This window comes from Pipistrellus kuhlii, unplaced genomic scaffold (assembly GCF_014108245.1).
Source record: "Pipistrellus kuhlii isolate mPipKuh1 unplaced genomic scaffold, mPipKuh1.p scaffold_m20_p_3, whole genome shotgun sequence".
Classification (NCBI taxonomy): Eukaryota; Metazoa; Chordata; class Mammalia; order Chiroptera; family Vespertilionidae; genus Pipistrellus; species Pipistrellus kuhlii.
In genome coordinates this window covers 159,723,304-159,741,029 of record NW_023425529.1, presented here as the reverse complement: position 1 = coordinate 159,741,029, position 17,726 = coordinate 159,723,304, and the positions used below count along the sequence as shown (strand labels likewise).

The 17,726-nt window shown below is 39.8% G+C and overlaps 1 protein-coding gene across 1 annotated transcript in view; it reads left to right on the top strand.

The window, feature by feature from the left end:
• COL4A1 (collagen type IV alpha 1 chain) overlaps positions 1-17,726 on the top strand; it is a 139,214-nt gene that overhangs the window by 48,783 nt on the left and 72,705 nt on the right. The window contains exon 2 of the mRNA XM_036459284.2: positions 7,672-7,734. Within this exon, the coding sequence (XP_036315177.1) occupies positions 7,672-7,734 (63 nt within the window). The remainder of the gene's footprint in view (positions 1-7,671; positions 7,735-17,726) is intronic.

The following is a 17,726-nucleotide window of genomic DNA, read 5'->3' as shown; positions in this document are numbered from 1 at the left end:
AATGTCCACCCCCACTGAATGAAGGAAAGGGAAGAAAAGAAATGAAAGCGAGCCAACAAAAAAGGTCCGATGGGGGAAAGCAAGAACAGAACTGAGATCACATGTTGATGGTCAGAGGAGCCAAGCAAACACCCTCATTTCATCAACCCAAGTTGTTTGCTGGGAGCCCCACACTGGCCCTGCAGAGTCAGTCTCTAATGAGAAACAGCCCAGCATGCATTTCACATGCACAACCCTTAGTCACAGTATGAGAGAGAGAGAGAGAGAGAGAGAGAGAGAGAGAGAGAGAGAGAGAGAGAGAGCGAGCGCGCGCGCGCGCTCATCAGAGGCTCAGTTTGTTTCTCCAATGTTTCATGTGAACTTGTTAGTGTGTTTGGTTGTTTTTTTTTTTTTTTTTTTTTTTTTGCCAAGAATGTATCAACACTCATAGTTATTTTCAAATTAGGGCAGAAATAAGTTTAAAAAGTAGTAAGGATGTTCTGTTTTCATGTTTTTAATGATTGGATGAAACAGAAAGGTTATTTAATCTAATTAAATCCTCCTTTCTGTTGAATTAATGATGAAGAGTTATTTTCACATCCTTTGAATCACATCTATTTTACATTTCCCACAACAAGATGAAGATAATGTAATAATGAACTAGCACATGGACTCGCAAGCACCCTTAAATCTGCAATGCCAAGTCTATTTTGGGAAGTTTAAAAATGTGCAAATGTAAGCTCTTTAACACTTGGCCATTATTTTGCTTTCTATTTTTTAAAATAATTTTAACATTCTACGCACACTTTTTGGGAGACTCGCCTTATTAAAGAAATACACAGCTCAATGCATCTAGCGCAAAGGGAGCTCCACCCATGAAACAGAAGCCAGATCGTGAGCCAGAATGTTTCCAGAAGCCAAGAAACCCCTTGGGTCTCCTCCCATCACTAATAGCCCCCAAGAGTCGCCACCATCCAACTTCGTTTTATTTTTTTTTTTTAGTTTTGAAATTTATGTCACCATAAATGGACTCACCCAGTGTGCTCTTTTGTGCCTGGCTGCTGTTTGCTCGGTATTACATCGGTGAGATCCGTCCATGTTGTCGCCAGGGTATGCACAGTGTGTGGACGGCTCCAGTGAGTGAATGCATACCACTGTGCATGAATCCATTCAACTGTTTCAAATTGGGGCTGCTGTGTAGAGTGCTGCTATGAACACTCTCGAGTATGCCTTTTTAAATAATTGAAGTACAACAAAAAGAACAGGATTGTAAGTTCACAGCTCCATGGTTTTACAGTGGAAACCATTCACCCATGTAATGACCACCCTGATGAAGCACAGAATGTTTCCAGAAACGTCCCTCGTACCCCTTTAGTCAGCTTCACCAAAGTCACCACTCTTCTGACTTCTTTCACCAAAGATAGTTTCAGTTGTCCTTGGACTGACTATAGTGGCACCATGTGGTGTGCTCTTCTGCTGAAAAAGTTTTTTTTTAAATTTATTTCATTGATTTTTTACAGAGAGAGGAAGGGAGAGGGATAGAGAGTTAGAAACATCCATGAGAGAGAAATATGGATCATCTGCCTCCTGTACACCTCCTACTGGGGATGTGCTCGCTACCAAGGTACATGCCCTTGACCGGAATCGAACCTGGAACCTTTCAGTCCACAGGCCGACGCTCTATCCACTGAGCCAAAGAGGTTTCGGCCTGCTGAAAAAGTTTTAAGATTTTTTTTTTCAGGGCAATCCTCTTGGGGTGGTATGCATGGAGGTGTAGCGAGTCATTTTCCTGAACCTCATGGTAGTAAACAAAATTTTAAAACAAGAATGACCAAAAACAACATATGCTAGTTAAAATCACAATCAAGGTGGAAGTTAGGAAATAAATACTTGAATCCTCTACATGTACTTTATATTTTTATGATGTTTTCTTATCCAAAAAAGAGTGTTGCCTGTTTTTATTTGTTTGTTTGTTTTTGACGGTCATCTTTTATATACCACACCAACGTGTTTTTGTATTGAAATATAATTTAAAATGATAGAATTGAAAAGCTCAAACTCCAGCAGTATGTGATAAGGACAAATATAGTTTAATTAAGATAGTTTAAGTAATAAAAATAAGTATGTCTTCTGATGCACGCCAGCAGGCGTCACTGTGGGGCATCCACCAGGAGTGGAATTGCTAGGAAAGCCGTGTGTGCGTGGTGAGCTGCCAAACAGTGTTCCAGAGTGGTCAGCCCTCTTGAAAAATCCCCCCAGGGGGGTTTGAAAGTTTCACTTTGGTTTCTGCATGCTTTTAATTTCTGCTCAAGTAGCCCTAGTATATAGTTCTTTAGTTGGATAGATACTTATTCAAAAAGATTCCCTGAAGAAGTGCTACCACCAGAGAGAAAATTGGGGCAGTAATATCACCACAAAACTATTTTGACATTTTGTACAGCATCTGGAATGTGAAAAGGAATTTGAAAGATAAGCTGTTTAAACTTGGCAGATCTCCACATGTCCCTATTTGGTGGGATATGAAACACATAAAAATTGTTAAACGCTGTGATTTAAAGACCTATCTCCCATCAGAAGCAGGAAAAAATACCAGAAAACTCAGGATTTCACTCTGCTTCATTCATTTCTACAGTAGATGTCTCACAGATACAAATTGGCATGGCAGTGCTCTCTCTCTCTCTCTCTCTCTCTCTCTCTCTCTCTCTCTCTCTCTCACACACACACACACACACACACACACACACACCCCAGTTGGTGTCCCTTTGTTAAGTAAAAAGGTACTCTCCAAACAGAATTGGCCAACCTTCTCCTTCCTGCATCTGCACCACGTGGAGCTCACTTTAATGTTGAGAAGAACTCCCTGTTGGTCTGTGGATCAGAGAAAGACCGGAAATAGGCATCATTTCAAATTAAAGTCATTGACCTCCATCATTTCCCTTCCTTCTTTGGCATGAATGTTCTATATCGTAAATCTTTCGGAATTTTTAGAACTTTACATACTTATTAGATTAATGCTGATGGTTTGACTCTTTGAAAATCTTTAATCGGGGCATGAAAGAAAGTTTGAATAATACGAATTGCCTTATCATATATAAAAGTACTCACTGAAAAATATAAAGAAACTCACATATATTTTAAAATTTATTTACTTTAAGCGTTATTTTGTTGCGCCTTTCACAGTCCTTTTGGATTGTATTATTTGTTTGTGTTTCAACTTGGTCCCTGCTATTGAAGAGGTGTGTGTTGCATGTATATCTGACAGAGGTCACTGAGAATGATGCGTTTTTTCTGTTTCAAGTACAACTAATTGAGTTCAGCTTCCATCTGGAGGTCATTTATTCTTCTCCCATGGTGAATTATTGGCTGGTTTTCTTTACGTTTTTCTACAGTTTTAAGGGTATGAATGACAATGTTTTCCCAAGCGCTTTCTAGGGTTCTCTTTTCCCATTTGGTCTGGGTGACCCTTGTAGCTTATGGCCATCAGTGGTCTACTGCAAGCATGCCTTGTTTGTTTGGCCCATGTCAGCCTTTGAGTTTGACATGGTTGGTCTACTTCTATAAGAGAGACTCAGACTTAACAACGCTTTGACCTTTGGGATCTTCAGCCACATTCCTCATGACTGATTTCATCTGCCATGACAATTTGGGTTAAGCAATGGCCTTATGGGAAGAAAGCACTGGCATTGCTGTAGGGACTTGGAGCTTAATTTACTTGATGCTAGCACTCCAATGAGGGGAAAGGCAGAAAGAAAGAGTGTGTGTACTTCACAAATTGTACAAGTTCTTCCCATTCTAGAATCTGAAACAGATGAGATGGGAACGAGTTGATGGGGCCCAATATATTTCAGATGTTGGGAAAAATGAGCAGCCTTGTAATTCCCTCAGATGTGCAGCCAGTAGGGAGCTGTTGAGTCTGTGGGACTGCGTATATCTTTTACTACTACGGAGAGGTCCAGGTGCAAAATGTAATTCCTCAGGAAGTTAAGAAATTTATGACATAGCCTTTAACATGTAGGTCACCAAAGGAATTGTGAATCTGAGTAACACATATAGTTTATTTGCCCTTTCAATATAATCATTCTAGTAATTCACTCGGAAGATTAAAGTTTGCATTACTCAAGGCTTTTATTTTAATTAACTATTTCAAAATTGTGCATGACACCCGATTAAAAGGGGAAGTTTAGAGTGTCGTTTGTGTTCTTTTTAGCAGTGTGTTCTTGAATCACAAAATACCTATCTGTGCTAAGATGATAGCCAGCATGAGCCATGATGTGACAGCGATTACAAAGGACCAGAACAGGGATATTTCAAGATAGGCTTTATATAGCGAAGTAAATGTGCAGCTTAAGATTTTTGTTTGCTTTCTAAAAATTTTTCTACTCTAAAAATTGGGTTTTGTTTTTTACATAGGTATTTACATACTAGGCCACCCAGAACGTAAAGCGAACATCCTTGTCTAAAAAAATTGCCCTTTGTTCTGAAAAGCTGACTGTTATCTAAATGTTTTTAGAATTATTGAGTCTTTGGAATTGCCTTCTAGGGCCTGAATTGGTACTAAAATTTCCCAAGTGAATAAAGCAGATAAGAAGCCATGAATGTCTTTGGTCTGAGAATTGAGAAAATCTTGCTTGATATAAACTGGTGGGGGCAGGATGAGGGTCATTTATTTCTATATTAGAGTCTATAAAAAAGGCTGTAGTCCTTTATTTTTAAATTTTTATTTATCGATTGACTTGAGAGAGAAAGAGAGAGAGAAGGGCAAGGGGTGAGGGGGGGAGAGAGAGAAACATCGATTTGTTATTCCACGTATGTATACATTCACTGGTTGTTTCTTGTATGTGCCCTGATTGGAGATCAAATCTGCAACCTTGACGTATCTGAACAACGCTCTAACCAGCTGAGCCATCCTACCAGGGCAGTCCTTTATTTTTCGCTTTAGATTTTCCCCAATGTTTGTCATGGCCTGAAGTGCTGTCGAAAGTAAAACTGATTATTTGTTACTCCAAGACTGGGTACGTTTCTGTAGCAAAGGCTCATGAAGCAACTTGACTCCAACATCCACAATTGTGCCCCAGTAACCTCTTATCTGGGGTCCCCTGTCATTAAGGCATTACTGATAGCTTAAGGGAACAGTTCCAGGAAATTCATTTTTATAACTTCCCTCAAATTAAATTAAGATAAGCCTCTGAGATTTTATCAACAGAGAAAAACCCAGAATTAGTAGAGGAAAAACTCAGCATTACTAGAGAAAAACCCAGAATTACTAGAGAAAAACCCAAATTACCAGAAAGTCCTTTTCAGTTTAAGCCATTGGATTCCCTAATTGGAAGTTTTGAAGAACTGTTATTGAATTCAGCAGAAAAGCCGCATTGCTTCAGGCTGTTGATGGGTTTCTGCCAGCTGAGTGTGCGTGGTAGGTAGACAGTTCCTCTGCGGACTGTGCAAATAAATGAGCCTTCACCTAGTTGCTATTTCCTTCCTGTACCTGTGGGAGTGGAATGGAGTTTAGCTGAGTTTAAAGTGCAGAGGTGTTTCTGAACCTGGCTCAGAAGCAGGAAGGTTGTGGGGGGTGAGGTAGTAAGAGAGGGGAGGCCAACCTGGAGCCTGTGACTTGGAGCTGCCTCACCTGTGGGCTTTCTTGGTTTGAGGACTCGCCTAGCCGCTCTGGGCAGCTCCGGGACCCAGACATCCACTGGGACATCCACTCTTCTCTGTCTAGCCTGGGAATCTGGAATGGTTTCACAGTCATTGCTGAGTTCCCTTTTTGTAGTTTTCCCCCAGTGATGCTATGCAGTAATGCACTGTGGGTTGACATGCCAGTGGATTATTGTCTATTATTGGTTGTTATTTAAGGTTGATTACATGGACACCACACCATCACCACCACCACCAAAACAACAGTAGTCGGGTACCTACTACTCTATTTAATCAATTCTAAGATGCCCAATCATTGGTGTTTTAACAATTCTAAAATTGGGTAGATCTAATAATTGATGTGCCATTGTTCAGTTAGTGGTGTTCTTCACTTCCTAATGTCAGTTTTACAACCCGTGTAGTCTCAGAGAGAGCGTCTGGTCCAGCCTCCATGGGATTCTGGGGAAACATACACGTAAAGGGCTATAAGGAACATGATACATGTCGCAGTAGAGGCATGTAGTCAATCTTTTATGGGAACCCACCTAGCGAATAGCCAGTGCTCAAGAGATGGTGATGTGAGGGAGGCACACTTCTTGAGTCTCTCAGTACTTGCGTTCGTGTATTTTGGAGGAACCTTCCGGAGCACAGGTATAAGATTTCAGCCTCATGTGTTTGGTCACCAAAACCCAGAATGTGAAGCAAACTGCAAACGAACATGGATTGATTGAAACATTGCCCAAAATGTGAGCCAGGGAAAGAAACAGAACCATAATTTCAGGAGTCTGGATTGCTGTCAATTGTCCCCATTTCCAAATATAAAATTAAGAGCAGCTTGTTTAGGTTTCATGAATAAAGTAAATAACTTCAGATGCAGTTGTTCTATGCAGCTCTTCATGGCAATGGAACCAAGATGAGTATATTGTTTTAAAAAATAGACTTCACCTGATCACAATATGGTTAACAGTATGGTTTTCTTTTCAAGACACTTATCACCTGAAACAAAATTCAGCTACACATTTTATCTCAGACTTATAGGCTCCTTAAAATTATTTCTGTCATACCCTCTTATATTCTGTCCACAAACCTCGGCCTGTTTTGGTTTAAAATTTGGGTTCTTCTATGGAAATTGCAACTTTATGTAGGTACTATCATATGTTTACCTTTTATTGTGTTGGAAGTTTTACATAATGGAAGTTGGGTTCTAATTTCAGCCTCATTCTTGCATGTTATATTAAGCCTCCTAATTCAGTTTTCACATCTGTAAAATGGGGATGATAGCTGACTAACACTTGAGCACATTAGTTACCTTCTTATCTAGTTTTTATTACATGCTTGAATTCTTTTCTGTGCAGTTTTAACATTGATTTACGTGCTAGAAATGAACTACAAGGGACATTTTGTTGTTGAGTGTTCTTTAGTTGAATATTCAAGCTTTAATTGGATTCAAAATCAGTTCTTTAGGGTTTGGGATTAAAAATGAGCCCCTTCATTTATTTCCTCTTTGCCCAAATGCCGTTTTGCATGCCTGTGTTTCCCTGGGAATGGGAGGTTCGAAGCGTGGGCTGTGCCCACCTAAGCCACCATCCCTGGACTCACCTCTTAAAACTCCTAAATCAGAAGTGTGACATTTTCATTGCCTTGTGTCCTATTAACATGATCTCTTAGAAGGTCCACTTCAAAAGTGTAAGTGACAGTCTTCACTTTTTGGACTAAGTTATGCTTTGAGGTGTCCTACTCTCCCCAGGATTGTTCTTCTGTCTATTAGGTCAGTGGTCGGCAAACTCATTGGTCAACAGAGTGGCAAACCGCTGCTCGGCTTGTGAGCCGTGGTTTGCCAACCACTGTATTAGGTCAAGAGAGATGAACCATAGGACAAATATGTGACAGCCCCATTAGGGCAAATCTAGGTGTCACATACTTTAAGACTGTGCTCATAATAACAGGATAGGGCTTTCCCCGTTAATAGGTGAAGATGCCAAAATCATTTCATTTCAGGGGTGGACCTCAATGTGCAAGAGTTCTTCTATTGAAAGACTTTTTTTCTCTTCCTTCCAGGGTGGTGGATGTGCTGGCTCTGGCTGTGGGAAATGTGACTGCCAGGGAGTGAAGGGACAGAAGGTAAGTAGCCAAAACTTAAGTAACTACAATTCCTTTTGAATTGCCATTAGTGTGGAATGTAGCTAGCAATTACTTTTCAGCCACCAAATAATCATCGTTTCATGGTAAAGCCTTATTACTATTTTAATAATTTCCCCAGAGCAATACAAATGAAACAAAATCAGGTTTAATATTATTGCTGTGAATCTTAACAGTTATTCTCCAAAGATTGTAGTAATTAGTGGCAATTAATATAGGAAAAGGGATTTGGTTCATTTTCCTCTTTTGATTCTAGAGGGAACAAGTACATTGCAAGAAAGTCGGTTGAGTCAACAGTATTCTTTGGAATGAATGTATAAGAACTTAGCCTTATACATTCTTCTTATACAAAAAGAAGAAAATTTTATTGAACATGTGGGATTTCTATTCAAATTAGTATTTTTAAACATTTTTAAAGATCATTTTTATTTTTCAATTACAGTTGAAATACAATATTATGTTAGTTTCAGGTGTACATCCCAGTGATTAGACATTATAAAACTTACTAAGTGATCATCTCGGAAATCTCCTACCCATCTGACACCATAGTTGTTAAAATATTACTGACTATATTCCCTATGCTGTGCTTATAACCCCATGACTACACTATAACTATCAATTTCTACCTCTAAATCCCTTACCTTTTTCACCAATCTCCCCTGTTCTCCTCCCATCTTGTAACCATCCAAATGTTCTCTATATCTATGAGTCTGTTTCTGTTCTGCTTGTTTGTTTATTTTGACTTCTAGATTTTAGTTTATAACATACTTGTCTAGATTCATTTACAAAACAGTAAATATTTATTGTTTCCCAAATGTAAAATGAAAATATTTTTTTTCTAAACAAGCATTTTTTTCTCCCTCATTTAAGCATCAAGGATCATTTTCTTTGTAAGGCAAATCATATCTGTGCTTTTCAGACATGAGAGAAGTTGCCTATCTGGTTTTTATCCAGGGATATTGCAGCATCCTAAACCTGTCTGGGAGACACCATGGAAACCAGGCCTGGCAGTGGGAAAATATGGCCAATAAACCAGTCCGCCTCCCATGTGGGAGCACTCAACGGTTGGGGTCGTGTGGAAGGGAGTGAGCCCCAGTCGACCACTGCCTGCTTTCGGGGAATTGAAGGTGTCAGCCAGGCCACACGAGTGTTTTTCTCTCATTCATGGCCTGCTGAAGGTGCATGGGGTCCCAGACTCACACTTTTGAAATTGAACAAATTCTGTTTTACAGAAAATGGTGTTATTTCTTTTTTTAACTACTCGCTGAATTGCCAACATTATTCTTTTTTAAAAAAATATATTTTATTGATTTTTCACAGAGAGGAAGAGAGAGGGATAGAATTAGAAACATCGATCAACTGCCTCTTGCACACCCCACACAACCAAGGTACATGCCCTTGTCCGGAATCAAACCCGGGACCTTTCAGTCCGCAGGCCAACGCTCTATCCACTGAGCCAAATCGGTCCCAGCCCAACATTATTCTTTTAAAAAATATACTGACAGTTGTTGACACTAGCACTACCGGATAGTTTTTGAATAAATGGAGGATATGGAAACATTTTTATGTCTTTTATTATCAACTTTATCACCTCTAATTCATCTTCAGGGGCTCTCCATTCTCTTCTTGGGGAGTTTTTCTAGCTGAGTCCAGCGTGCATTCTCAGGAGTTATTTTAAAGTAGAGGCAAGTATGCTCATACCATAATGACTTCCCCCGCTCTTTTTAAAAAATGGTCTACCTTCAATTACACAAGCACACAGAACTAACAAAAAATCCTTCAAAGTATGAAAAGTAGAACTTTCAGATGTCAACAATAGGAAATGAAAGCCCAGATCAGCACTACGTTTTTCTTGCAAGGTACAGCATCAGGGTTTGGAGAGAGCCCGCAGAGCTAACATTTCTCTCTTGAAAGGCACAGGGTCCCATTCCACCGACCTGGGTTTCCACTCCAGTCTAGCAGCTGCAGGCCCGCATGGCTCTGGTGATTTTCAGACTTCCTATTCTGTCCATACCTTTTCTAGCCAGTTTTATTTTAATTTTTACCAAAAAAACACCCATTGATATATAACAGAGTAGATTTATCCATGAATAGCTTTCCACATATTTTTAGCTGACTTTTTCATAACTTGATGACAGCTAGTTGGGGACTTGGCCCAATTCAGTGCAGAGTTATCCCAACATTTTTAGAGAAGACAGGGTCACATCTGAATCATAGACAGCACCCAGCACCCAACCTCACAAGAAAAGAGTCTTGAAACATTTCCCCCCCGAAAACTAAGCCTTGATGAAACCCTTGCTGTGGCCTTTCCTTTCCTCCGGCCCAGGTCCATGTGGATTGGGACATGGAGACATACAGCAGGCCCTGCTTCCATGTGTGCTTGCAAAGTTCAAGGGCAGGAGAGTGTTGAGGGAGAAGACGTGCCCTTCAATGGTGATACTTTCTCCTGAGGAGGGCTCAGATCAACCTGCTGCTGCAACTGCCTAAGCCTTTAAATTGGGGAACCATAGAGCTCTTGTTGGGACTGGATAGAAGATGTAGACCTCTGTCCCTAACATGTTTGGTTCAGTGGATATAGAGTGTCGGCCTGTGGACTCAAGGATTCCAGGTTTGATTTGGTCAAGGGCATGTAGCTTGGTTGCGAGCACATACCCAGTAAGGAGTGTGCAGGAAGACAGCTGATCCATGTTTCTCTCATTGTGGTTTCTAACTTTCTATCCCTCTCCCTTCCTCTCTGAAAAAAATCAATAAAATATATATTAAAAAAGAAAAAATGTAGACTTCTGTGCTTCCTAGAAAATCAATCAGACATCCAGTATCTTGGGCCGACTGGATCTTTCCTGGCCTGACCTTGTTCCCTCAACAGTCTCCTTCATTGCACATTTTCAAAACCCCCCCATTATTACTAAATAAAGAATATTTAACTTCAGGGGAAGCTATAAATTAATCCATTTCAAAAGCTAGTTATTGAATGGATTCAGAAGGCCTCTTGAAATCTAGAATTATATCCTTTAAACAAAATCAGAGACCTATCTTTTGTCTTCTTGAGCATAAAGATTTCAGGTCCTGTGGTTCACATAACATGAGCAAGGAAGCAGCCCTTCCTCCCACGGAAAGAGGAAATTTTAAACTTCCACTAATTGTCTTGGAAGTGATGTTAAAATAATTAGTTTAATGATGTGATACACCTAGAGCTTGACTGAACTTTCAGATCTGCTTCCATTTCTCTCTTCCCAAGGTCAGACAACAAAGAAATTTGTTCTTGGCTGGCAGGTCAGTGAGAGAAATTGGTTTTTTGCAACTGCCACCAACTCCAACCCATTCTCAAAGCAAGTCCTAGACATGCTAATTGGGTATAAATGCAAAAGGAATAAAGGGTTTAGAATCACAATTTAAATCTAGTGGTTCAAGTTGCAGATGTACTTTTGAGCTACTAACAAATGTCTTTAATTCTCATGGAAGTTTTCTTGTGTTCTCAAATATCCACAAATTAAATAATTTTGACTTGTATTAAAACATAGGATAATAAGAGTCATATAACCCCAAGAGAAGTAAAGTTACTTAAGTGGGACAGAGTGTTACTGCCTTAAAAATTTGGAAATCATTGTTTCTGAGACATGTCTTTTCCACATCTCCTTGAAAAACACTTTGATACATTGGCTGTTTAGAATCCACCAGTGGAAATTGGAATATCTCCAGTACAAATTGCCAAATCTCTTTTGGCTAAGCCCTGCTTTCCATGGAGATGTGATTAATTGACAGAATGACTTATATCCTCTAGAGAGGTAAGTAAACATTAATGTGGCAGATCCTTGGTCAATTTATAATCTCACAGTCATCAGTATAATATCAGGTATCTTATTCTGAGTTCAACAGTTAGATTCATGAGTCTTTCACTGGATTTTAGTGTCTTTGCTGAACTGTTTATTTTCCTACTTCCCTGGCTGGCCGCTCATCTCTTCAGATGTTTTCTCTTAGGTAATTAATTTGGGTTTGTACACAATGGCTTTGAGTTCTTCCTGAGGCCTCAGCAATGTAGGAATGTTATCTACTTAAACTGATTAGGGTTTTGAATGCTTGTCTACTCAGAAATAGCCAAAAGTTTAAGCTCCTCTTTTGCTTGATAACCTGATTTTCTCAATTGTTTGAGATGATTGGAAAGGCTACACTTTCCCAGAAGTTACTGCTAAATATTTGGAAATGAACTATTTATATTTTGCTAAAATAGAACTTGCATAAGAAGTCTTTCAAGTATTTTAACCATGGGAGTCCATGTTTGTGTTAAGCTGTCATTATATTCTATGACCCTGGAGTGTCCAAAAAAAAAAAAAAAAAAGGCACTTCAGGTTAAACTAGAGAGGCAGGACATATGCACATTAAATCAATAACAAGAGTGAATTATCAAGTTCTGATAATTATCAAACAAATACTAAAGTTGTTCTGAGGAGGGAGTGATCCCTGTCACCTAGGTTCTAGGTCGTAGAACCATAAATAAAGGGACAGGTTCTTAGACAAGTAGGATCCAGGCAAATTCTGTGTTCACTAATTCACCCGACTTGCTTGGATATAGAATAGAGTCACCTCTCACACATATGCCTAAAGACACATGCTGAACTGAACTACACTAATCAGAGAAAGCACCTCTGGCAAGTTGATAGATGCTATCATAGAAAAAGTTTGATAGTTCCTGACTCTTGAAAGGGACATTCCCAAGCCACATAGTCTTGGAAGCACAGAGTCTTAATTAACCAAAATTATAGTGATTCTAATGAATAGTGGGAACTGTGTGGGTATGTGATATCTTCTCAGAATATTTTAACCAGCTGATATCCAGATCCTTGCCAACAACGTGGGAAAGAAGCACATTATTCTGTTATTACTAATTAGACGGTTTATAAATTGCAGTCCCTCTCTACATGCTGGGTCTTCACAGCAGTGATATAGTCATCAGAGAGTATAGTCCAATATTGTATTCAAGGCAGAGAACTTCAGAAATGGAATTTCTGTCTTTCTGCCTAAAATGTGTACCTTATCTGATCTGAAAGGGCTGGAGAAATCTGGTCAATCTGGAAGTAATTCTGTTTCTGGCCCTGGAGATGTAGAAAAAAGTTAATGTTGCTTTAGCACAAAGTTTGATACTCTTCTCTCTTATTATGGTAATTGATTTGTAGCTTTACCAGCTATTTAGCTCCTATATATTGACACAGTCAACAGATATTCGACATCATTCCTATATACACCTGTCTGTCTGTGTGTTAACATTAAACTATAGCCCCTGCTTATAAACAACAGATTTTAGCCAGAAGAGAAAAATCCTGGCTTTGGAGTGTCAGAGCAAGAAAGACTAGGGGACTGATGTACTTTGGACTTCTACCTAAGGTCAGGCATGGTACTGAATGCTTTTTATGCTTATTAAGTTTATATCCATTTTACTAGTCCAGGGTTTCTCAGCTTTGGATAGAAAAAATGTTACACTTTGGATAGAAAAAATGTTTTTGTTGTGGGCAGTGCCCCGTGCATTGCAGGATTTTTAGCAGCATCCCTGGCCTCTACTCACTGGATGCCAGGAGCACTCTCCCTCCGCCATCACAAGTATCTCTAGATGTGGCCAATGCCTCCTGGGACCTAGGGAGAGGAGGGAATGAAGTCAGCCTGGATCAAAAGCCACTGCACTAGCCCAATCTCTTATAGCAAATGAGATGTGAGTAATGGGATTTAAGTCCTATCATAGCTCTAATCAATCTCCATTCTTCAAGATGAGAAGATCCAGATCTGAGAGAATCAACACGATGAACATGTTGTTCAGAGTATCCTCAAGTCTTGAGCAAGCTCCTGCTGCTCTAAAACAATACGGAATCTATGGTGTATATGCTGATCCCCTGCCCACCTGCCAAGGCTCACAGACCTTCTGAAGGCCTTTCTCTGAATGGGTAGGGATGGAGGGTTGCTGGAGGACCACAAAGAAATGACCCTGTTCCTTTGGGACCATGGGAAGAACTCCCAGTTCCTGTTCTATGGGAGTATCCACTAGGTCCTCCACCCCGTGAAACAAATAGTCATAGGGAGCCACCTTGTCTTTAATATGAAGCAGGTCAGAGGTCATCTACTAAGTCTGAGCCCCATCTCCAGCTGAGGGAGGTCAGGGGAAGCCCAGCCCAGAGCAACCAGCTTTTATTTCGTGCCATTCAGTGCATGTTTATTCTGTACAACATTCAGAACAAAACCCTGAGTGGAGGGCATGCGGAAGTGAAGATTTCTTAGGCTTGCTTCAAGAGATGCAAGAGCACGTACATAGTGAGGATCGGCCCCTCCACTCCCTTCCTTCAGGAAATCCTGGCATATACTCTATCCTGTAGGGAATTTCTCACTCTGGTTACAAGGAGGTAATCTTTGTTACTTCAGGGGCATGTTTCCTTGATTTCCCAAGGGGTGAGTATAGCTACACAGTTGATCCATTCTGGACATAGTCAAAGACTATATCATTAACAGGAATAGTACTTTATATGTTATACTTTATTTATCAAGTAGTTATTCTTTTTTCATTTCAAATTATTCTTAGTATCTGTGTATTATAGATTAGGGTCCTCAATGGTTATTAAAGAACAAGAGTATTTTTCTATTATCTTTTATCAGGATACTGAAAAAATTTCCCCATATATTAAATTATATTAACAATTGTTCTAAATGTCATATTTGTTCCTGGTTATTTAATTTTTTCCCCTGAAAGTAAATATTTTTGTGTAGACTTTGACACTTTGGCTCAATGAGCTGATTTGGACTAATAATGAATTCCTACTATGAACAATCATTTATGTAAAAAGCACTTACTCTGTGAGAGGCACCATAGTACATTTAAATTAGTGAAAATGTCAAAACCTAGTCTATTTCAAAAGAAATCCCATTTCCTTACTTCCAAGGAATAAAATATATAAAGTAAAAATGTAATAAAAGTGGCTACTTAGTATAAAATACTAGGAAGCTTATTTAATAAAATTAAGATTTGTTTAGTTAGTGCATCAAGTATATTTGAAATTACTTTTAATATTTGTGAGACTGGTTGGATATCTTTATTTTTATGTATTTTGAGCATTCACAAAAGTCAGATGGGTCTAGATCAGCCCTTCCCACGCTGTGATCCTCAGACACTTTGGGGTTGTTAGTCGATGTTTCTTTTGGGACGGAATATGGAAGAGCGTTCCAAGGACAAATAAGTTTGGGCAACACTGAGTGATGGTTAAGTGGGTGTTTGTTGCTTCCACTCTAGGACCTTTGAGAAGCTTCTGAACCTTCTGGGGTACAGTTCCCCCAACTTAGTTGATCACAGATATCACCTATTTCTTAAACCAGGAACAGCTTTCAGGAAAAAAAAAATGTTTTGTTGAGTAAAAACCTTGATTCCAGTGTGAGTCCCAGTATCTGGTAGCTGAAAGGGGTTACATAAAATCATTCTGATCAACTTAACCTATATAAAAAGGGAAATGACCTCTGATCTTCAAAATTTCTAGTGTTGCCCATAGGATCAACTGAAAGGTATTAAACATAAAAGAACTTAGTACATTTTAATTATCACCTGTGCGTACCTGTCATTTTAGCAGTAGTTGAATTGAAAAGCTGTGATAAATAGGAGGAAAGAGTTTGCTTGCTGGTCCAGTCCTGGACGGATGCCTAGATGTAAAGACATAGGCACGGATGGGCTGACTCTCGATGCACAAAGGAAGACTAGAAGACCAGGGAAATGAGCTTGGTCCACCTGGGACAGAGGCTCTCCTGGGACCTGAGTTAAAGAGATGTTAGGATGTTTTGAGACTCACAGCACCACTATTATGAAGTGTGTTTGTAGCTTTTGGAAGCTTTTGGTGGAGGGAAAATGCAATGTACTCACTTGGGAGGTCTGTTTGAAAAGATCATCCAATTTCTAGTCAACGTGATTTTTATCTTCCATTTCCAGAATCATTGTCCCATAACCTATAAGGGAAACCACCTCTCCTTTTATTCACTTCCCTAACATCCCAAATACCTCTGCAGGCTTCTCTTGTTATCGGCTTTACCTGACATACATATAGTTATAAGTGTTGTCCAAACGCATCTCCTCCCCCAGCCAACTTTTCTTGTTCCAGATATTATTTAAAAGAAAACCTTTTCATCACTACCTTTCTGCCTTAAACCGCTTTGGGGGCCCCAGGACCCAGGGGCATGGGAGCTGGTTATTTGGGTTAATCCATGTTTTTTTTTTTGTGTGTGTGGTGTCTTGTAGTGCCAAGATACTTTCCAGATGTCTCCTATTTCCTATTTCCACATATTGGGCATGAATCACCATCTGGCAGAGTCTCGTCATGAGAATTAATATGGGTTTCCACATTCACCTACTTTTGTCTTCTTGGTAGTTCTCTGAAAACAAAGAATTTAAAAATCTATGCCTGAATTCAAGGACAAAATATCAACATCAGTGGGCAGCCACTAGACATGTATTTATGCAAAGTGGGTTTATCTTGCTATGCACATAAGGGTCACCATTGGATGTCACCGAAATATACACTCTCTCACACCACAGGGCAACAGTGAGCTGTAGTTCTCCCAGTTTCCATCTCATCTTCTTATTTCTCTCCACCACACAAAACCTGCTCCTCTACCCTGTGCTTCTGAGACCCGTAAAACATAGATAGATTACAATGATAAAAATCTACATTTTTTTATTTGCAACTATATTTGGAACATACCTCCTCAAGAGCAGCTTTAAAAATAGTGAGTTGGTTTTTCCCCCCATGTTTAGAAGGAGGAGTAGAAAAATTAAATGTCTTGGATGGAATATTGTGTCCTGTGACTTTTCAAGCCCAGAACACCTCACATGAGTGCATGCTGTCATCAGTGATGCTGGGCCCAGACAGTCCTCATCTTGACTATTCCCAGGAAAAAAAATCATTTTTTTAAAATCTGATTTTAAAACATTGGCTGGCAGGAATAGAAGGAGCCAAACGAGACTATATGTTTTTTTTAAGTTATTATTTAATATATTTTATTGATTTTGTACAGAGAGAAGGGAGAGAGATAGAGAGTTAAAAACATGGATGAGAGAGAGTCATCGATCAGCTACCTCTTGCACACCCCTTACTGGGGATATGCCGGCAACCAAGGTACATGCCCTTGACCGGAATCGAACCCGGGACCCTTCAGTCCCCAAGCCGACACTCTATCCATTGAGCCAAACTGGTCTCTGCGAGCCTATATGTTTTAATTCAAGATGGAAGACTTAAAATCAACGCTAACAAATGAAACCTGGGCCGTTGGCTCTCCCTCCTGTGTGTTGGTGCCACATCATGACGCTTTCAGATTTGGTTTCCAGACGGCACGTAATGATGGTGATAATGATGTAGTGTGGGCGTGGAGAGCTGCACCCGTAAAAATGGTATTGCCAGAACCCGCATGCTTGTGAAGTGGTTCAGCACAATGTGCAATTAAACAAAGGAAGAATTAGTCAGAGGTAAGGAGCAAACCAGATGCCTGGGGAAGTGGTGCCCCTTTGTTTTCTTTCCCCTTTGGCAAACCCATTAGATGTGTTAAAGGTATACCCAACACCCTCGTCCATGAGGTTTAGCCTGCCTCCATTGCTGAACCACAGAGTTTCATGAAGGTCTAATGCTCATCTGGCCCCAAATTAGTTGACTCTGGATCTCTTCACGTGAAATCCAACATGAGGAGCTAATAACGGTTCTTGGCTAATCTCTACAATGCTGTCATGAAATGATTCCTGGTGTAAAGTCCTTCAATGGGAGTTTTCCTTTATCAGTGTGAGGTTGTGCCATCCAGAATGCTTCCAGGCCAACCTACAGAAGTGAAAGATGCATTTGGTAATGAATGAGAGATGAATCTCTTATCCCTGTCTGGTTAGATCCCAGGATTTGTCTAAGTAAGCTTTTATGGATGCCTCATGGTAACATGCAAGGGCCATATGTTAGTCAACAGAACCTAGGTATGAA